The 19,887-nt window shown below is 48.5% G+C and overlaps 1 protein-coding gene across 5 annotated transcripts in view; it reads right to left on the bottom strand.

The window, feature by feature from the left end:
- BABAM2 (BRISC and BRCA1 A complex member 2) overlaps window positions 1–19,887 on the bottom strand; it is a 454,559-nt gene that overhangs the window by 2,308 nt on the left and 432,364 nt on the right. For 3 of the 5 annotated variants that reach the window (XM_050754001.1, XM_050754000.1, XM_050754002.1), the window contains one exon: window positions 8,940–9,108. The exons of the other annotated variants lie outside the window; for them this stretch is intronic. In XM_050754001.1, coding sequence (XP_050609958.1) covers window positions 8,949–9,108 — 160 coding nt within the window. In that variant the 3' untranslated portion in view covers window positions 8,940–8,948. Of the gene's footprint in view, window positions 1–8,939; window positions 9,109–19,887 lie in introns of those variants that run through there. 5 annotated transcript variants of the gene reach the window in all.

Consider the following 19,887-nt stretch of genomic DNA (forward strand, 5'->3'; position numbering starts at 1 on the left):
CTGTCCTGCCTCTCTCTACCTCTCCCTGCCCCTCCTTCGGCACTCCCAGGCGCCATCGTCCTTGGGGTCATGCAGAGCAAGGTGGGAACTCCTGGGCCTGCAGCACCGCTAGCCCAGCCCTCCCTCCCCTCAAACTTCCAGTCCCACGTCTCCAACCACCTGTGGGACCCCCCACCTGTCACTCTGTAACTCACACCAGTGTTCCACATGGATGTTTTCATCACTTTCATGTATCTGAAAATGCTCTGACCAATTTGGTTTTCTGTAACAGAACCTTCAGTTTCCTTCTGAACCAGTTTCCATTCTCCCTAAACCCCTATGGCGAATTCATCCTCAAGGCTCCTGCCGCTAAGTCCCTCCATCCGTAGTGACTCCCATAGCTCCTGTCTTATCTTTTGATGGCACTGCTGCAGAAGCTGCTTCTCCCCTGGACATGAGGCCTCCTTTGACTTTGTTTGCAGCTACATTGATTCTCTTACAGTGTGAGTCTCTGTCCCTTTCCTGAGCAAGACCTTAATGTCCTCCAAATTCTCAGCCTGGCATTCAATGACTCTCACTATCTGGCTCCAAGTCATTAAGAAGACAATCTATTCTGTTCCTCTATCATGTTTTTTGAGATCATGCAACCCTTTGAGAAGCTAAGAAAGTTAAGGATCCTCTCCTCAGAGAAACTGCAGGTAAGACCTCCCCACACTGCAACTCGGGGATGTTACAGGCCCCCTAAGCCGGCCACGGTCCAGGATATGAGCCTTGGATCTACTCCCTCTCCCTTCTTCTCATCTGACTACCTGCTCTTCCTCACACATGCCATTTACCACCTCTGGGCTTATTCATGCTCAGGACAAATACCCTTGCTTCCATCAAGTCTTCCCTGGTCCCCAGGAGGTCCTCTCCCTGCACTGTCCGTGCTTCTTCCGGGGCACTTGTCTCACACGCACAGGTCTTATCTGCCAGCCCCTGGAAAGCAGGAGCACATCCTGCTCCCAGTGACCACCAGGCCTGGCCAACATGGTGAAACCCCATCTCTACTAAAATTACAAAAATTAGCCGGGTGTGGTGGTGGGTGCTTGTAGTCCCAGCTACTTGGGAAGCTGAGGCAGGAGAATTGCTTGAACCCGGGAGGCAGAGGTTGCAGTGAGCCAAGGTCACGCCCATGCCATGGCACTCCAGCCTGGGCGGCAGAACGAGACTCTGTCTCAAAAAAAAAAAAAAAAAAAAAAAAAAAAAATGAAAAAAAGAAGGTGGGAGAGAGAGCAACCCCAGAAAGACAACAGGTACAGCATTTAGGTACTGAGGAAGAACACTTCAGTCCATTCTCAAATTTCAAACTTTGTCAACAGTAAGAAAGATAAAGCACCCTCTTCCATCCGCTTGTGATCAACACAGCCCTGAGCCCGCCAAACCGCCACCTCCTCTGGCCCTCAGGACCTCAAAGTCCTTATCCATTAACGGCACCATGCCACAGTCACCCTTAACACAAAAGAGGAGCTGTGATGTGGAAGAGCTCTAGACCTAGGTGAGGCCGGGGAGGGCAGGAGAAGCCCTGGGCTCTGTTCTCTTACGAAGAGTAGGAGTGATAAGGCCACCTGATGCCACACTCGCATGGGACAATGTGTGGGAGGAGACAATCAACTGTTGGCTGCCACCCAGACGTGAGGGCCACTTATTCCCTCCATATGTTTCACTTGCTGCTATTTTCCCAGCACATGGAAATGCGGCTAGAGAGAGTCTTGTGGCCCCACTTCTCCAGAGGGTCTGAGATCGACAGGCTGCCACCAACCTCTGCTGCATGGATTCTGTGACCTGATGTGCACCGCGGAGTCTGGCCCATCCCAGTACCACTTTCAGGGAGGGCCGAATGTGCCCCAAGTTAGAGGTGAGGACGCCAACTTCCCCGACCTTACAGCTACGAACATCAAGGGGAGAGGCTGCAGCTGAGCTGCTCTGTAGCCCCCACAGGTGCCGGATGAGCAGATGGTGCTGGAACCACTGCTGCCCTGGGTGCTGGCCTGAGCTGGGCAGGGGTCGGGTCCGGGGAGCTCTCCACCTACCTCCCCAGGCCCAGAGTCACACTGGGTCCCAAGGCAAGCCTCATCAGCTCAGATTTTCCTTGGAAACTACTAGGGGAAGGGGCTACAACATTGCAAGCTCCTTACACAAAAAGGTCTTGGCAAGAGGGAGCACATTTGAAAGGCAAGCTTTTTTCTTTTCAGAAAGTTCTAAAGTTTCCTGTTCTGTCCTGGGCTTTCCCTGCCAGGGCCAACTGCGTGCTGCCAAGGGGAAGCGTGGCGAGGGCTATTTAAAGGCATGATGCTACCAGCTGTTTTCAGTGAGTGCTTCTCAACTTGGATCCTCATTAAGTCAGTTAAGGGAGGGGGAGGAGAAGGAAAGGGAAAATGACAACTGGCTCCCACCCATTTATAGATTTTAAAAACACTGTTTTCACTTATTTCACTTTTTATCAGAGAAAATGGAGAGCTGCCCAGAGTACAGATTGCTAATGGCAAGAGGTATCTGTCATCTTTGAAAAACCTTCGACCCAGAGACAAAGTATGTAGTAAGCTTTAAAAGTGTAAGCGTGTTCTAGGGGATAGTGAGGTCTCCTTACCTCCCCATTAACTGGCCAAGTGGGGCCCACAGGAGAGGGCCCTGAGTGTCAAGCTCCTCACTGAATGCACACTGGAAGGGAATTTATTTTTAGATGGAATTAGAGCTCAATATGCCTGAGGGCAAAATGAGGTTCGGGCCCTCTTCACTGATCTCAGTCTCACTGCTCAGGGTTTCATAAAATTACAACTCAGTCCAACCCAGGAGTCTCAGTTAGGAGAAGAAAACGTAAGGACTGGGTAGGTTTTCCATGAATTCACAGCAGAAGTAGGGCTGGCCCAGGCTTCAGCCCACAGGCACAGCATGGTGGAGGCAACAGGGTCAGGAGTCAGGGGGTCTACTTTTGTGGGCCTAGGGCCCAGGGTAAATCTCTTCTGGACTTCAGCTCCCTCATCTACAAAGCAGAGTGCTGTTAACTGAGGGTCCTAAGGCTGGTGGGCTGTGGAAGGTGAGGGCAGCCTGTGCGGGGCGGGCTCTGGAGCCAGGCAGACTGGGCTCGAGGCCTGGCCACGCTCCTTACTCGTTGATGAGGGCAAGTGACTGCAGCTTTAGTTTCTTCATCTAAAAGGTGGGAAAACTGTGCCTACCTTAAAGGGTTCTTGTGAGAAGTGGATGAGATGGTCTGAGTAAGCATTTGGCATGGTACGTGGCATAAGAGATGATCAGTAAACATCAACTATTACCATGAGTACCCGCTGGGGCCAAAGGGAAGAGGCTCTGAGTCTGAGTCCGTGGAAACAGCCAGAAGAACGTGTGTGTGCAGAAGCGGGCAACCTGTGAGAGGTCTAGGGTCCTTGCCCTCAGTTCAGCCTTTCCCGAGGCTCCTTGGATCAGGTCCTCCCTCCTCACTGATCACACTGAGCTGGCAATTGCAGGCAGAGATGGCCAATCTCAGGCTTGGACACTTAGCCAAAGTAATGGGACACTGTGTGTCTTTTGCAATCCAGTCAAGAGCTGCTTGTGGCATCCTTGTGGCATCAAAGGACAAACTCTGCAGTCAGAGGCACCTCCAGCCCTTGCCTGTCTTCTGCCCCCCAAACCTGCCAGGTGTACTCCTTGTGTGTGGTGTGCGGATTTGGTCAGGGCTTGATCAGGGATGACGCTGCAGCTCTTCCTAGAGGGGTATTTAGGAATCACATGGCTCCAGCTGCCAAGAGCAGGGTGTTGGTTGGCCTGGTCCTCAAACAGCTCTCCTTCTGTCCAGGACAACATGCATCATAAAAGGAAGGCAGTGGGGGAAGTGGAAAGAGCACTGCACTAGGAGGCAGAGGACTCACAGCTCTAGCCTGGGCCCTGGCTCATTGTGTCATCCAGAACTGGGACTCCATTTCCTCACCTGTAACAGGACGCTTTCTACTTAATGATCTTATGACCACCCAGTTATGGTCTGAGATATCATCCATGTGATCTTGAGCAAGCCACTTAACCCTTTTGTGTCTTGATTCTTCATCTATTAAATTCAGACACTAGTACCTCTTCTCTTTTTTTTAAAAAAAGTTCCAGGATCCACGTTCAGGACGTGTAGGTTTGTTACATAATAAAAGTGTGCCACGATGGTTTGCTGCGCCTCTCAACCCAGCACCTAGGTATTAAGCCCTGCAGGCATTAGCTATTTATCCTGAAGCTCTCCCTCCCACCCTGCCACCCACCAGCAGGCTCCAGTGTGTGATGTTCCCCTCCCTGTGTCCATGTGTTCTCATTGTTCAGCTCCCACTTATCAGTGAGAACATGTGAGGATAATGGCTTCTAGCTCAAACCATGTCCCTGCAAAAGACATGATCTCATTCCTTTTTATGGCTGCATAGTATTCCATGGTGTATGTGTACCACATTTTCTGTACCCAGTCTATCATTGATGGACTAGGTTGATTCCATGTCTTTGCTATTGTGAATAGTACTGCAATGAACATATGCATGCATGTATCTTTAAAAGAGAATGATTTACATTCCTTTGGGCATATGCCCAGTAATGGGATTGCTGGGTCAAATGATATTTCTGGTTCTAGGTCTTTGAGGAATTGCCACACTGTTTTCCACAATGGCCAAACTAATTTACATTCCCACCAACAGTGTAAAAGCGTTCATATTTCTCCACAGCCTTGCTGGCATCTGTTGTTTCTTGACTTTTTAATAATCGCCATTCTGCTTGGCATGAGATGGTATCTCATTGTGGTTTTGTGTTTCTCTAATGATCAGTGATGTTGATATTTTTTCATATGTTTCTTGGCTGCATAACTGTCTTCTTTTGAATAGTGTTTGTTCATGTCCTTTGCCCACTTTTTAATGGAGTTATTTTTTTCCTATAAATTTAAGTTCCTTGTAGATTTGCATATTACACCTTTGTCAGATGGATAGATTGCAAAATTTTTCTCCCATTCTGTAGGTTGTCTGTTCATTTTGAAGACAGTTTCTTTTGCTGTGCAGAAGCTCTTTAGTTTAATTAGGTCCCATTAGTCAATTTTTGCTTTTGTTGCAATTGCTTTTGATGTTTTTGTCATGAAGTCTTTGCTCATGCCTATTTCCTGAGTGGTATTGCCCAGATTTTCTTCTAGGATTTTTATAGTTTTGGGTTTTATAGTTAAGTCTTTAATCCATCTTGAGTTAATTTTTGTATAAGGTGTAAGGAAGGGGTCCAGTTTCAATTTTCCGCATATGGCTAGCCAGTTTTCCCAGCACCATTTATTAAATAGGGAATCCTTTCCCCATTGCTTGTTTTTGTCATGTTTGTCGAAAATCAGATGGTTGTAAATGTGTGGTCTTATTTCTGAGATCTCCATTCTGTTCCATTGGTTTATGTGTCTGTTTTTGTACCGGTACCATGTTGTTTTGGTTACTGTAGTATAGTTTGAAGTTAGGTAGCGTGATGCTACTTTGTTCTTTTTGCTTAGGATTGTCTTGGCTATATGGGCTCTTTTCTAGTTCCACATGAATTTTAATGTAGTCTTTTTAAAATTCTGTGAAGAATGTCAATGGTAGCTTAATGGGAAAAAGCATTGAATCTATAAATTGCTTTGGGCAGTATGGCTATTTTCGTGATATTGATTCTTCCTATCCATGAGCTTGGAATGTTTTTCCATTTGTTTGTGTCCTCTCTGACTTCCTTGAGCAGTAGTTTGTAGTTCTCCTTGAAGAGGTCCTTCACACACCTTGTAAGTTGTATTCCTAGGTATTTCATTCTCTTTGTAGCAACTGTGAATGGGAGTTCGTTCATGATTTGGCTCTCTGCTTGTCTACTGTTGGTGTATAAGAATGCTTGTGATTTTTGCACATTGATTTTGTATCCTGAGATTTTGCTGAAGTTGCTTATCAGCTTAAGAAGCTTTTGGGCTGAGACAATGGGGTTTTCTAGATATAAAATCATGGCATCTGCAAACAGAGACCGTTTGACTTACTCTCTTCCTATTGAATAACCTTTATTTCTTCCTTTTGCCTTATTTCTCTGGCCAGAACTTCCAATACTATGTTGAATAGGAGTGGTGAGGGAGGGCATCCTTGCCTTGTGCTGGGAATGCTTCCAGCTTTTGCCTGTTCAGTATGATATTGGCTGTGGGTTTGTCATAAATGGCTCTTATTATTTTGAGGTATGTTCCATCAATACCTAGTTTATTGAGAGTTTTTAACATGAAGGGATGTTGAATTTTATTGAAGGCCTTTTCTGCATCTATTGAGATAATCATGTGGTTTTTGTCTTTAGTTCTATTTATGTGATGAATTACGTTTACTGATTTGCATATGTTGAACCAGCCTTGCATCCTGGGGATGAAGCCGACTTGATTGTGGTGGATAAGGTTTTTGATGTGCTGCTGGATTCAGTTTGCCAGTATTTTATTGAGGATTTTTGCACTGATGTTCATCAGGGGTACTGGCCTGAAGTTTTCTTTTTTTGTTGTATCTGCCAGGTTTTGGTATCAGGACAATGCTGCCCTCATAAAATGAGTTACGGAAAAGTCCCTCCTTTTCAATTGTTCGGAATAGTTTCAGAAGAAACGGTACCAGCTCCTCTTGGTACCTCTGGTAGAATTCAGCTGTAAATCCATCTGGTCCTGGGCTTTTTTTGGTTTGTAGGCTATTTATTACTGCCTCAATTTCAGAACTTGTTATTGGTCTATTCAGGGATTCAACTTCTTCCTGGTTCAGTCTTGGGAGGGGGTGTGTGTCCAGGAATTTATTCATTTCATCTAGATTTTCTAGCTTATTTGCACAGACGTGTTTATAGTATTCTCTGATGGTTGTTTGTATTTCTGCGGGGTCAGTGGTGAAAGCCCCTTTATCATTTTTTATTGACTAGCACCTCTTTTCAGGGAGGTGGTGAGGAGAATGGAAATACGTATCAGGTACCAAGTCCAGGGCCTGATACATGGCAAGTTTCAGTAGGAGGTGGTAATGCTGTAAAGGTGGTGGGAGCAGTTGGGTTATTATTGGACAGCTTTTATCTGCATAGGATAGTTTTTATCTGCATAGTTTTATACAAATGGGGCAGGGTTAGTGAACACTGCAGAGCCCCAAGCAAAAAGTGCCATAGACAGTTTTGGGGGGGACATGAAGGCCTGTTCCTCTCGGCCACCCCTCTGCCCTCTGGCTCAGGAAGCATTAAGTAATCAGAGGGTAATGCCTGGAAAATGACATAACAGTTGGCTTCTAGAGAAGGGGTCTAGGAAGACGGAAGAAAGTGAAGACAGGGAGCCATCAGGGAAATGCTCAGAGGCCTTGGGGTTGAGGCCAATAGGAACTTTTGTTCAATGAAGTCTCATCAAAAGGGTTCTTTCCTACTGGAATTATAGTGCTCTATTGATTCAATAGATCTTTTCAAAAGAATAAAAATCCATAAAATAGACATCTGACAAACTGAATCAATATAGCTTTAAATAAATGAAAACAAAAACAGAATATACAATCCAAAGAGGCTGGGGACTCTGGGGGCAGGGAGAGAGCACCTAAGGCAGTTAAGCTTTGCACAGGTGATTCTTGCAACACTACCGGGTGTGGCAGGGGTCATGCTCCCCATTTTGCAGGTGAGAAAACAGAAGCTTAACAAGTGTAGTTAAGATGCCTGCCAATATCACTCCAACCCGAGTGCCACTAGAGCTTGGCCCCGTGGATGAGACCCTGTGGTCTTGTTGCTGTTAGCCTCCTTTACTTGGAACTTTTTATTTTGCAAGAGCCTAACAGTTGCCTTCTTCCAAAACAGGACTTGAATTCTGGAATTCAAAAATGCTTTTCTTTGGGTAATTGTAAGATGAGCCTCATGATGTTTGCTAGAGTCAGGCCAATGTGGTGGTAGGGTGGGGTGTGGTAGGAGAAGTGGTTCAGGGACACAGCCCTCACTGTCAGGAAACCAAGGGCATAAATCAAGTCAGAGGTCATTTTTGCAAATAGAGGCAAGTTCCAACATCTAAGGCTCATTGCTTTTTCCAGTTTTCTTCTGCAGCTGTGACTTCAACTGGCACATGTTTTTCATCAGTCATATGAAAACCGATTGTGGTCTGAAAATCAAAGCAGTCCTGTAAATAGTGTAAGACAAGTCCTGCTAATCATGCCTCGTGGTCTTGCCTTGTCCTTATTGTCCTGAACCGCCACTGTAAATTCTGACTCACTTGGGGTTACTCGCCTCGTGTCAAAGGGCCTCGTGTCAAAGGGTCATCCTCACAACAGGCTGGCTACAAAGAGACCTGCTTCTGTTTCAATGCCCTTACCCCCTAACCCTCCAAAGGGCCCTGTGACAACTGCCATCCAACTGGGTGCCTTGGTGAGTGAGTGACTGGCACGATGGTAGCTTGTTTTGTAATTATGCCGGGGGCAATGGCAGCCTGGCTCTCGGGTGTGGGCTTTAGGAACAAACAAGTGCTTGTAAATGGCTCACCTACACAGTCAGTCTTGCTAAATGCGCCAACCCCTGAGCATGCCTGGTTTGTTTTCAGGGGGTCTAAGCTTGCAAAACAAGGAAATTAACAAACTTGAGATGCAAAGGCTTGATATCGCAGCGAGAACACAGTATCACATGCTCACAGCTTCAGGCAGAGGCCCTTGCCCTCAGCTGGAATCAATCTCCCCTCTACTCGATTCCACAGCACGCTGGGCCTCCAACCTCGGGCTGAGCTATGTCTGCCTTGTGTTTGAGATGTTTAGATTGGTGTCTAGACTACAATTTATACAGCTCGGCTTCCTCGCCTGCGAGAAGGCTGACTGTGGTCTCAGTATGTGTTGAATTAAATCAAATGCCGTTTTAGGAGGACTTCAACAACAACTGACTGAAATCCATTTCTAGACATCAAAGTATTGGGATGGATTCTGGTTCCTGCTAAATCACAGGGTATTTTTAAATACTTACCAAAGTGATCAAAATTACTGAGCAGTTCTCTCTCCCTCTGAGGCCCTCCAAGGAGGCCCTCTGGAGCTTGGCCAGTTCCTCTGGGGCTGGAGCAGCTTGCAGCCAGTTTTTGCAACTGCAAAGGCCAGGACTTGCTCCCACGGGCTGCAGGCATCTCTGCTCCCTTGGCATCCCCTGGTGCAGCAGATGAGGAGGAGGAGGAGAAGGGAGGGCCAGCTGGCTAAATGGAGGGAGGGACAGGGTAGTCCTAATGGGCTCCTGAGCCTCCGCCGGCCATGGGACCAGCTTCCTTCTCTGGTGTTCATCGCAGATGTGTGCACGCATCTACACATACCAACTATTCTCTCACACCCTGGGAGAAGCTCCATGAGGGCAAGGCCCATGGGTCATATTCATCCATCTTTGCATCCCCAGCCTGGAATATAGTGTCCAACACACACCAGCTCAATAAATATTTCTCAAATGCAAGCATTTAGCTTACTTAAGATATACTTTAGAATGACAGAACGTTGTAATAGAAGGAAAAAGGAAACCGCCGAGGTCAAACATTACAGGGAAGGGGAAGGGGAGACTAAGGGCGGGAGGTTAGGATGGTTCCTGTGGCACTGCATATCCTAATGATACGTTAGCATACGTCATCCCTGTAAGTGCCTAGAGGGCAGAATTTGGGGATGGTTCACCCTTAGTGCCCTTGGTGCTCACCTTGTCAGAAGCTCCTAGCAGGTGAATGTCAATTTGGTGCTAAATGAATGCCTGTTTGCCCAGGGGGTTGACCTGAGGTCCCAGAGCTAGTAGGAGGAGTGTGAGCCAGTCCTCTCCATCCCCCTCCCTCTCGGACTGCCGTGCCCATCATACCCTGCTTGATGAGAGGCAGGAATGGCTGTGTGGCACTGAGAAAGGCTGGGAGGATGGGTGCACCTGGCTGGGCCGGGGCTGGGAACGAGGCCAGGTGGTGGGTGTGGGGGGCTAAGGAATGCGCTGCTGCCTGGGGCCTGGGAACCCAGAGAAGAGCCCCAGCCCTGGATTTATCTTGTCTCCCCATCTGCACCTGCCTGGTGTGCCCAGATAGTGAGTCCTCTGCTCACTCTGCCCAGGGCTGTAGGAGCAGGCACTCAGCACAGGCCATGATGTGCTGATGGCCACGTGGCTGCCTGGGGTGGGGTGCAGGGAGCTCGCCACAGTCCCAGCCAGGAGGAGGGCTACTCACGCAGCTCACCTGCGGGGAGAAGTGGGCCACCTGTCCGATGGTGGTGAGTCACCACCAAGGTCACAGATTACCCTCCACTTCTTAGTCATCGAAAGGTGAAAAACCAAAGGGTGGCCCTCAAAGAGGAAGTGCCCAGGGACCCAGCAGAGCTGACCCTGGAATGTGGGTCCAGGCCCCAAGTCACACCCCAGCTGGGACAGTGCTCCAAGGTTTGTGCGCGGCACGGCCAGGCATCAGCCTCCACAGCAAAGTACCAGACTCCCAAAGGAGGGCCTGAGGAACACTTAGGAGACCAACTCCTTGGGGCCACTAACCTTCCCTCCCCTGACGCTCTCTAGGGCTTTGAAGTGTTATTTGCCTGGTTATAAGTTCAGTTTCTTCCACCAGATCTCAGCATCCAGAGGCCAGAGCTCATGGCTTCCACAGGTGCTCAGTCCCTGCATGCTGGCTTTTGGGCACAGATTTTGGTCACCCAGCACTCTGGGACATTCACCCCCCTGGCTGGGTGTTTGAGGATGTGGGGGAGGGGCAGCAAGATGGCCATGGTCCCTCCTCTCTTCACCCTCATCCCCCTGACAGCTAAAATCACACCCCCAGACACCTGGCTCTCTGGGCTTCAGACAGAAAAGCAGCAATTCCCAAAGAAGAAAGTACTCAATGGGAGAGGGTGTCCAAACTCCACTCCCTGCTGGGGTACAGTGGCCTTCTAGAGACAGTGGCCTTTGGTAACAAGAGTAATCCTCACAGCAGGAACTTCAGGTGGGCTCTGCTGGGGTAGGGTGTGGGGAAGTTCCATGCAGGCTGGCAGGGAGCAGAATGTCTGGCTGGAGGGGCCTTAGGAGTCTTCTGCAATCATACAGTAGAGAGGCTGGGGAGAAGCACAGGAGGAGGAGATGCACTTGCTCTGGCTGGGCCGCAGGGCTCACTCCACACTGCACCAGCACGGGCCCTGCACGTGCTGACAGCAGGTAGCTCTGTGGCCCCAGGCTCCAGGTACAGAGAGAGAGGGAGGGAAGGAAAGGAAGGGCATATATGCAACCTGGATGAATGATACCCACACGTGGTGTGAAGTAGGCTTGTTCAAACAGTGGGTTGCAAAATCCATTTCGTGGGTTCTGAGCAGCATTAAAATAAAGTGAAATAAAATCAGGGTGCACTGTATGTGGCACTTTTGTTTTAGTTATATATACTGGATTCAAATGTAAAATATCTTGTGGATTGTGGTTAAAAAAAAAAAAAGGCTGGAAGCCATAAGTATAAGGAAAGGGAGGCAACTACTACATGCCAGATATCCTGCTACTTGTTTTCATGTATATTATTTTATATTTACTCCTTCTAACAGGCCTACTACCAGGCAGGTGATTCTATTTTTGCCAAAAATAAATCTATGACCAGAGATGGAAAGTAAGTTTTCTTTTCTTTTTTGAGATTAAGGTCTCTCTCTCTGCACTCTGTCACCCAGGCTGGAGTGTGGTGGTGCGATATTGGCTCACTGCAGCCTCGACCTCCAAGGCTCAAGTGATCCTCCTGCCTCAGCCTCCCGAGTAGCTAGGACTATAGGAGTGCACCACCATGCCCAGCTAATTAATTTTTTTTTTTTTTTTTTTTTTTTTAAAGAGATGGGGTTTCACTATGTTACGGGTCTCACTATGTTGCCTAGGCTGGTCTCAAACTCCTGAGCTCAAGTGATCCTCCTGCCTTAGCCTTCCAAAGTTCTGAAATTATAGGTGTGAGCCACCATGCCTGGCCCAAAGTAACTTTTCTAAGATCACACAGCTAATAGGTGGCAATGCTAGTTAGGAATCCAGAGCTGTTTGACTCCAAAGGGCACATTCTTCCCACGCCACCATGATTTCCAGTGGAAAGTGTACTGTCCACTGAGTCGGGAGCTTTGGGTTCTGTCCCTGGCTCTGCCGTATAATGGTGAATAACTGCTCTGTTTTCTCATCTATGCAGTAAGGGAGTAAGAGAAATAATTTCTAAAATTTTTTGATTTCATGCACTCTCCCATCCCAAACCTCATTGTGGCAGTATTTTAGTCTCCCCCATTAAACCTTTCCTAGAGCTGCCAACAGCTCAGTAATGAATTTCGAGGGCTACTTACTGCCAATCCCCATTGCACCTACATTTGTTCTACAAAACCCCCTAAATGGCCCTATCTCTGGTAGCTCTGTGTGTCTGCAGGTATTGACTGGTGCTGTTAGCTCTTATCTAGGGACCTGCATTGTGTAGCTTTTCAGCAGAATTATGACTGTGATGACAAGAGACCAAAGGGATGACCTCGACCTCCCTCTCACGGGCCCATGTGGTTCTTGGAAGGGCTGGGGCATCCTAATGAAGAATGAAGGCTACTCTGAGTGTCTGGGGAAGGAAAAGAAGTGCAAGAAGCAGAGTACATGCAGTCCACCCAGGTGACATGTGAGGGACCACAAATGTTCTCCAAATAATGAGCCCCAGAAGAGCAAAGGAAGCCCCGAAGGTTCCTGTAACATAAAGATCATCTTAAAACTCCCTAGGGTTGATGAGGAGTAGTATCTCTGTGAAGTGCTGTCACAGCGGAGGTGTCACAATCCCGCACAGTCAAACTGCGGACTTGGCATGGGGAGCTTGAGCTGTGGTTCCAGCTCTGCTTTTCTCTGCTATGCCACTTTGGAGAAGCCACTTCACCTCCCTGTACCCCAGGGATGCCTCATCTGCAAAGTGAGGGGATGGTTTCCGAGGTCACTGCTCGGTCTAATATACTATTATCCATTACTACTATTTCTGCTTCGGTATCAATCCAACCACTTTAGCCAGAGGCAGTTTCTTAAGTGGAAGCAGTAATTTCACAAATGACCTCTCCCGGTGCTTTGCTGGAGGGGTTCCCTCAAGAGCCTCCATAAGCATCATCAGAGGTGCTGCACAGGTCTGAGCCGTCTATCTCCCCTTTGTCTCCAGATTTGACTTAGGACCCCAAGAATGCTGGCCAATATCCATCCTGCTCATGTTCCTTCCACCCTTCGAATCAGCAGACAACTAAACATTCACACGTTCATGGGCCACTCCTGGGCTAGTCATGGGCTGGTTCCTGCAGGGCTAAGGGGCTGCATTTGGGCAGGGCCCTGGCCCTCCGGGCACACACAGCTTGACTCCCAGAGCAGAGAGGGCTGCATGCTAACCCTGGATGAGAGTGGGGAGCTCTGCTTTCACAGCCACAGGCTAAGCCCTCCCTGGCCTGCCCCTCCTTACTGCTATTGCTTCGGAAGAACAGGAGCAAACTTCCTGCCTTGGGCTGGCTTTCTTTTCTGCTCAGAGCTATGTGGGGGCATTCTCCAGCAGGCCAGACGTCTAGCCCCTTTAATGACAATAATGATAATTTACATTTATACAAGGCCTTTCATTGGGGGATTTTAATTGCATCGCAAACAATAATTAATTCCCCTTTGCGAGGCTGGCAGCCAGCTAAGCAGGAGCCCTTTTACTCTGCAGGTCAGGGGTGCTTTCCTGGGCCTGCAACATGCTGGGGGTCTCCCACCTAACCTGACACCTCCCCACCCTCAAGGCCTGGCCTAAGCATCTGGGCCTGGGGCCGCCAACTACAGTCCATGACTGTTTGTCCTGCCCCTGAAGCTCCACAACATCAATTGTTGAGCCACTCATTTGGTGCTAACCAGAGAACCTTGCTATTGGGCGAGACTCAGGATCTTGTCCAAGGCAGTAGCACTACTCGGGGGTGATCCTCGGCCGCTGCCAGAACACCTTTCATGATGGAGAGCGCGCTGCTTAAAGGCGCCTCTGAGAGTTACAGGGTTCATCTCTCTCTGGAACTGGAATCTGTCCCCTCGAAACTTCTGCCCACGGGTGCCAGCTCTGCTCTCTGGAATGAAGCAATCCTACATAACTGTCTGGGGTTGCTGGTTGAAGTTTCTGGTACGTAAGTTGTCTACTTCTGTGGTCACCCTTGGGCGGAGCTTGGTGGCTTATACTTCACTGAAGTTCAGGGACACTTGTCAACTGAGTGGTAGGGGCAGCCGCAAGCTCCATCACTGGGGAGTGCCGAGCTTTCAATGCAGCACTTCAGACTACTCTGCCCCAGTCTCAGTGGTATAAACACTGGAGGCTTCTGAGTTCATTTCACTGGGGCTGCACCTCAGTGACACCGAAGTACCCTCATTTTCTGTTGAATGACTGAATGAACAGCCTTCCTTCCTAAGGATCTATTATTCTTAAGTTCATGCAACCACTGTCAATTGCAAGGGACTGGTTTTTGGAGACCAAGACAGACAATAATCCATTTAGTTTTTTTCTTTTTCTAAACCCACTTTATCAGAATAAATATTTGGTGCTAAACTTGAGAAATGGAAGCATCAATGCTGAGCTGGGAACTGACCCAGGGCAAGGAACTCCACAATCCTCCTCCTCTCCAAGGAGTGAGAGGCAAGGGTGGGGCAGAGGGGCAAATGAAATCCTTTGCTAAGTTTATTTTTAAAAAGCTAGATCTTCTGGGGAAACCAACACTCCCTAGAGTGATTTCTGGGTCCCTGCTGGTTTGCTTTTTGCCTGAAAAGACACCGGCCCTCCCTCTGCCAAGAGCACATTGTTTGGGTGAGATTTTTCTCACAGTGGCTTACCATGGAAGGAATTTCGAGCATGCATTAAAGGCTGTTGTTTTCCTAAAACCTGCGCAGTATGAACAAGAGGTTTGGCTAGTGGTGACACGGCCTCATTCTGCTTAGATTTCACACAATTCCTATCTGCCTAGAATTGGAGTGAGCGTTTTTGGCTTGGGTTTGGCCTGGATTGTAGATCTGGGGGATGCTTGGGAAAAGAAACATGGGTTAGAGACGGAGCCTCCTGGTGTCATTCTGTGGCAAGGAGAACACGTGGCAATCATTCCCTATCTGATTAAGTGGGAAGAACGTGGATTTTGGAGTAAGAGAAAACTGAATTCAAATGTGGATCTATTACTTACTAGCTGTGTGTCTGGAAAAGTCCCCGAGTCTCTGTTTCTCTCCAGTGACCCCACAGTAGTTGTTATGAGGCAACAGTGCCAGGCACATGGTAAGAACTCAAGCCTTGGTTTCCTTCCTGCCCAGCCCTCCACTGCCATCACATAGCTACAGACACACACACACTGAGGACCTCCTGTTTCATGTTAACTCATCAAACAGTTACTGAACAGCTCTTATTAACAAGGGCCTGGATCTCCTGGGGACACTGTCCAACTAGTGTCTGGTACCAACAGGTATGTATGCAAAGTGAATTAACTAACTTGATACTTGCTATTTTATAGTTTATAATGTGCTTTCAAAATAATCTCATTTTAATCCAAGCAACAATCATGTGTATGAAATCGATCCCATTACTCTACTCCCCCTATATACATGAAGGAACAGGCTTGGAGAGGAGTAACTTGCCCAAGGCCAGGCACATGATAAAGGCAGAACAGGACTTGGAAGCTGCAAGCCTGTGTTCTGAAGACAGCACACTGCTAGCCCTGGAGGGTGTTCCTGCCTTCTGCAGCCACTGAGGGCTAAGGCTGAGGAGGAAGGGCACGGCTCTGGGCGCACCCAGGTTCCACTAGAAGGCACCCCACTGAGTGACGCTGCCAACCTATGCCTGGCCACAGCAGGCTGCAGCTAAATGTGAGGCCATCACCGTGGGCCCGGCGACGTGGAGTAGTAAGTTTCTGAAATTGGAGACATTGGCCAGCAGTCAAGTTTCTTTCTCTCAGGCCCTGGGCTCCGGTCCTGCCCTGATGTGCACAGATGTTTCCAGGTTGACTTCACTGGGCTCCCACTGCCCTTCTCAGTGTGCGTGACTGCACTGATATGCAGGTACTGTCCTTTACCTTCCCATCACATCCTTCTAGGTCACAGAGAAGAAGTGCTATGGGCGCCGGACTCTAACCGTTCCTTAGCAGGGTGCCCTGCACATGTCAGGGGCTCACAACAGGGACGAACTGCATTCCTTCTTGTTCCCAGTAGGCTCTTAAAACCAAGTAATGGGACAGGAAGCAGATGTTGGTCCTGGGTTGCTGTCAGCTCACTGCCTCTTTCTTCCCACTCCTCTAGCCTCTGAGCTGCTGGGAACCGCTGATAGATGCAGAATTGAAAGGGTAGGACAGGAGTCTTTCAAAGTTTGCCCATATGGCTGGCCCAAATACAGTTTCCAGCATGAACTGAGCGGTGGAAATCGGATCTGACCACAATGCTGCAGCACCCACAGAGTTCATCAGTCTACTCCAAGCCATTCTGACAACACTCCCTGCCAAGGGTGGGTGTCCCGAGGAATGCCGTCACTGCGCACACTGCGCAGCGGGGAACCCAGTGTCTCGGGGATGAGGTCAGTTCCCCCACCGTGAGCCTGTCTATTCTGGACCTCTGAGCACATTTCCCTGTGCTGCAAGTGTATTGCCTTTGAGGTTGAACCGTGTGGAAAATCATGTGCACTCCTTGAGCTGAGCTGAAGCTGGCAGGAGGAGCCAGGCCTTGGGCTCTCCTGCGTAAGCACCTGGCCTACAGCGGGGCCTATGGCATCTGCGGCCAGAGGACCAGCTCTCTGCTCGCAGCATGGGGCACCAATCCGTCAGCCCTGACTCCAGCCACACTTGCCTTGCAGTGCTGCTGAAGGGCACAGGGATGAAGAGGTGTGCTGGTGGCTAGCCTAGTCCGCTGTGTCCTCAAAGACCAAGGTCAAGCAGAGTTAACCTGTTGTTGCCCAGCTAGGCCCCTGAGGGGACCCCTCAGACTTCTAACATGCCAGGTACAAGGGGCACAGGGGGCTGTGCATTTTTGGACGTGCAGCTTCTGCCCCGCACAAAGGCATCAGGCCAAGAGAGCAAGTGGGGGCTGAAATTGAGCCTGTGCTCTGCATGCTAAGCTGTGTGCTCACCCAGAGACAGAGGCTCAGATAGACAGCTTCTTCTTTACCTAAAGCTAACTCCACCGGCCCAAAGTGGGAGCCTTTTCTTAGTTTGCACAGAGGTTCTTATTGGCCAAGGTGACCCTGAGAAGACCATTCAGTTCTGTGTGTTGGGTTCCCTATCACACACCTGGTGCACTAACATGGGTATGGGGAACTTCACTGGATGCAAATTCTATAAAGTAGAACCTTGTTTGGATGATTTTGGGGGAAGAAAGTGAAGATTTCTTCCTTCCTAATTTGCATTTTAAAAGACATCTTCAGAACCCATTCTTGTTCTCCTGGCCACAGCCTACTGCACTACCCCACCGCTTACAGTTAATCTTTTCCATCCCATTGGAACGAAGGCAAACACACACAGCCCAGGGGTGAGGTGGAGTTTGGGCAGCCCTACAGGTTCTCCAGGACAGCATTTGGCTCCCTTTCCTGCCGTGTTTATCAAGCAGAAGAATCAGCATTCTCTTCCAGGCAAGTACAAATGGGTGTCCCACCTCAAACCATGCCACTGAATACAGTCAGACCTACACAGCTGGGATATCTTTTCTGCAAAACTGGTGGACACCATGCATAGCAGAGCCATTAGACCAATAAACAAATACAGACACACAGCAAAATAAACTCTGTAAAAATACAGCAAAATAAGCCCCGCCCTTTGTAAAGTTCAACAATCTCAAAGCATGCTTTGTTTTCTAACTACTACAGGATGGAAAGAGGCCCTTTCCAGTGAGCCCCTATTCCAGGACCTCTTCCTAGTCAAGAATTGCCTCAAGTTCAAGAGCCATAGAATGCTGGATTTGAAAACCCTAGAGCTCATCTAGCTCAGAGATCAGCAAACTCTTCCTGTAAAGGACCAGATAATCAATATTTGCAGCTTCGCAGGCCATACCTGTATTCTGTTGTAACAATTCAACTCTGGCCTTGGAGTGATAACAGCCAGAGATGATATGTAAATCAATGGGTGTGGCTGTGTTGCAATAAAACTTTATTTATAAAACCAGGCAGCTGGCTAGCTTTGCCCTCAGGCTGTTGTTTGCCCATCCATTATCTAGTCCAGCCCTTCCTTGTACAGAGGAAAAGAGATGAGGTCACTCCTTCACAGTCACAGGGCCATTTGGAGGTCCACCCAAGACCAAGACCTGACTTTCAAGGCTTGGTGGGAGGAACAGAGATACTACTGCCAGCCTCAGAGCCACCAAGGCAGAGGCCAAAATGGCTGCTTGGATAATGAGAGATTGACTAACATGTCCAACTTCACCAGAGAGGACCAAAAAGCAGGTGGAAAATCACAAGTTAAAATCTATCCACAGATTAAATCTACAGGTTAAAATCAAATGGGACTGGAAAGACAACCTCCATATCCAGCTGAGCCTGCAGAGATCTAACCATCGGTCACAGCCTCTAAGCGTATGCTGCTACTGTTCATTCATCAGTTAGACTCAGGCACAACCTTAAAATGTCTCTGGTGAAGAAAAGGCTGGGAAACAGGAACTGGAAAGTCACTGGCACTTGTCTGTGAACAATATGAGAAGAAAACAGCAAATTCATGTTTTCCAGTCAGCAGCTAGTCAAACCTCTAACAGTACGTAAGTGGTCAGAGAGGACAAGCCCTCTCATCCAGGGCTGAGAACAGGTTGTTTTGGCTGTCAAGCATTTTCAAAACAAGTTTTCTTGGTCTCATGACAGGTTGTGGCAAGAATAAGAAAATAAAAAGAGTGGAAGATCCCATGATCGCTGCCCTGGGCTTCCATGTGGGCTGGCCCCGCCTGCACAGTCAGGTTTGCCTTCAGTGTTCAGATAAAGCTGGTCTTAAGGTTAATACCACCTTGCCAGTGACACCACTGAACAAAGTGATTCCTCTAAGAACTCTCTGGCAGCCAGATAATTTTTCTAGTCTGGGAGGAATAGGTCAAAGTCACTCTTAAGCCCAAGGATGCTATTCTGCTTGAACCTACGCCCTGTTTTGTTTTAATTTTTACCTCATGTTACGTGGATGAATTATTCCCCTGAAACCGAGGTGAAAAGCTATCTGCTCTGAATTGGATTTTTCCATCTCAACTGCAGGACGCTTGGTCAGGGTGGGGCAAAGAAAGCAGTGAGGAGGCACTAATGGGGACAGCCATGAGTAGGCTGGTAGAGAAAGTGCCATTGGCTCCTAGCAGCAGTGGTGCCGCTCGCTTTTAGGAGACGAGGGTCAAAGCATAAAGCTGAGCATGGCAGTGCCGGAGGACACGCAGCCAAGTGGGGGTCTGGGGGATACTCATCGGGTAATCCAGTGAAAATGACCAGAAATCAACAAGGGTGCTGAGAATTCTCCGATCCCCTGAGCTATTATCGGAGAGCCCAAAGTAGTAGACAGACACCTAGACCTGAGTTCAGACTCAAAATCTGTGACCTTGGGCAGAATTCTCCCTTGTTTCATTTCTAAAGTGAAGCAGCTGGATTATCTTTCTAGCTCCGATATCATGATCCTGAGATTGCCAGGGCACAGGGCACTGAGTCGTTACCATCACGTGTGGATGGCTGTGTCAAGTCACTCACACACGTACCTCCCCACAAGGGACAACTCAAGTTCCCGCTGTGAGCGATGTTCCTGGAAGAAACCTGAAGAGGATGCTCTGCCCTGAGATGTGCTCGTATCCTATGAGACACGTTCTCAGACCACAAAGGCTGTCTTCGTTCTACCGATTGTGGGAATGTTCTGAAGAAAGCAAAGAAAATCCCCCATAAAGTCTTTAAGTTGGAGGACGGAAAGGCTGATGCATGTTCTTGCCCAGACAGAGGGGGCTGAGGATATGTGAAGGCTGGGGCAAGACATTCTTCCTTGCTGCACCCCCACCCCACCC

This window comes from Macaca thibetana, chromosome 13 (assembly GCF_024542745.1).
Source record: "Macaca thibetana thibetana isolate TM-01 chromosome 13, ASM2454274v1, whole genome shotgun sequence".
NCBI lineage: Eukaryota > Metazoa > Chordata > Mammalia > Primates > Cercopithecidae > Macaca > Macaca thibetana.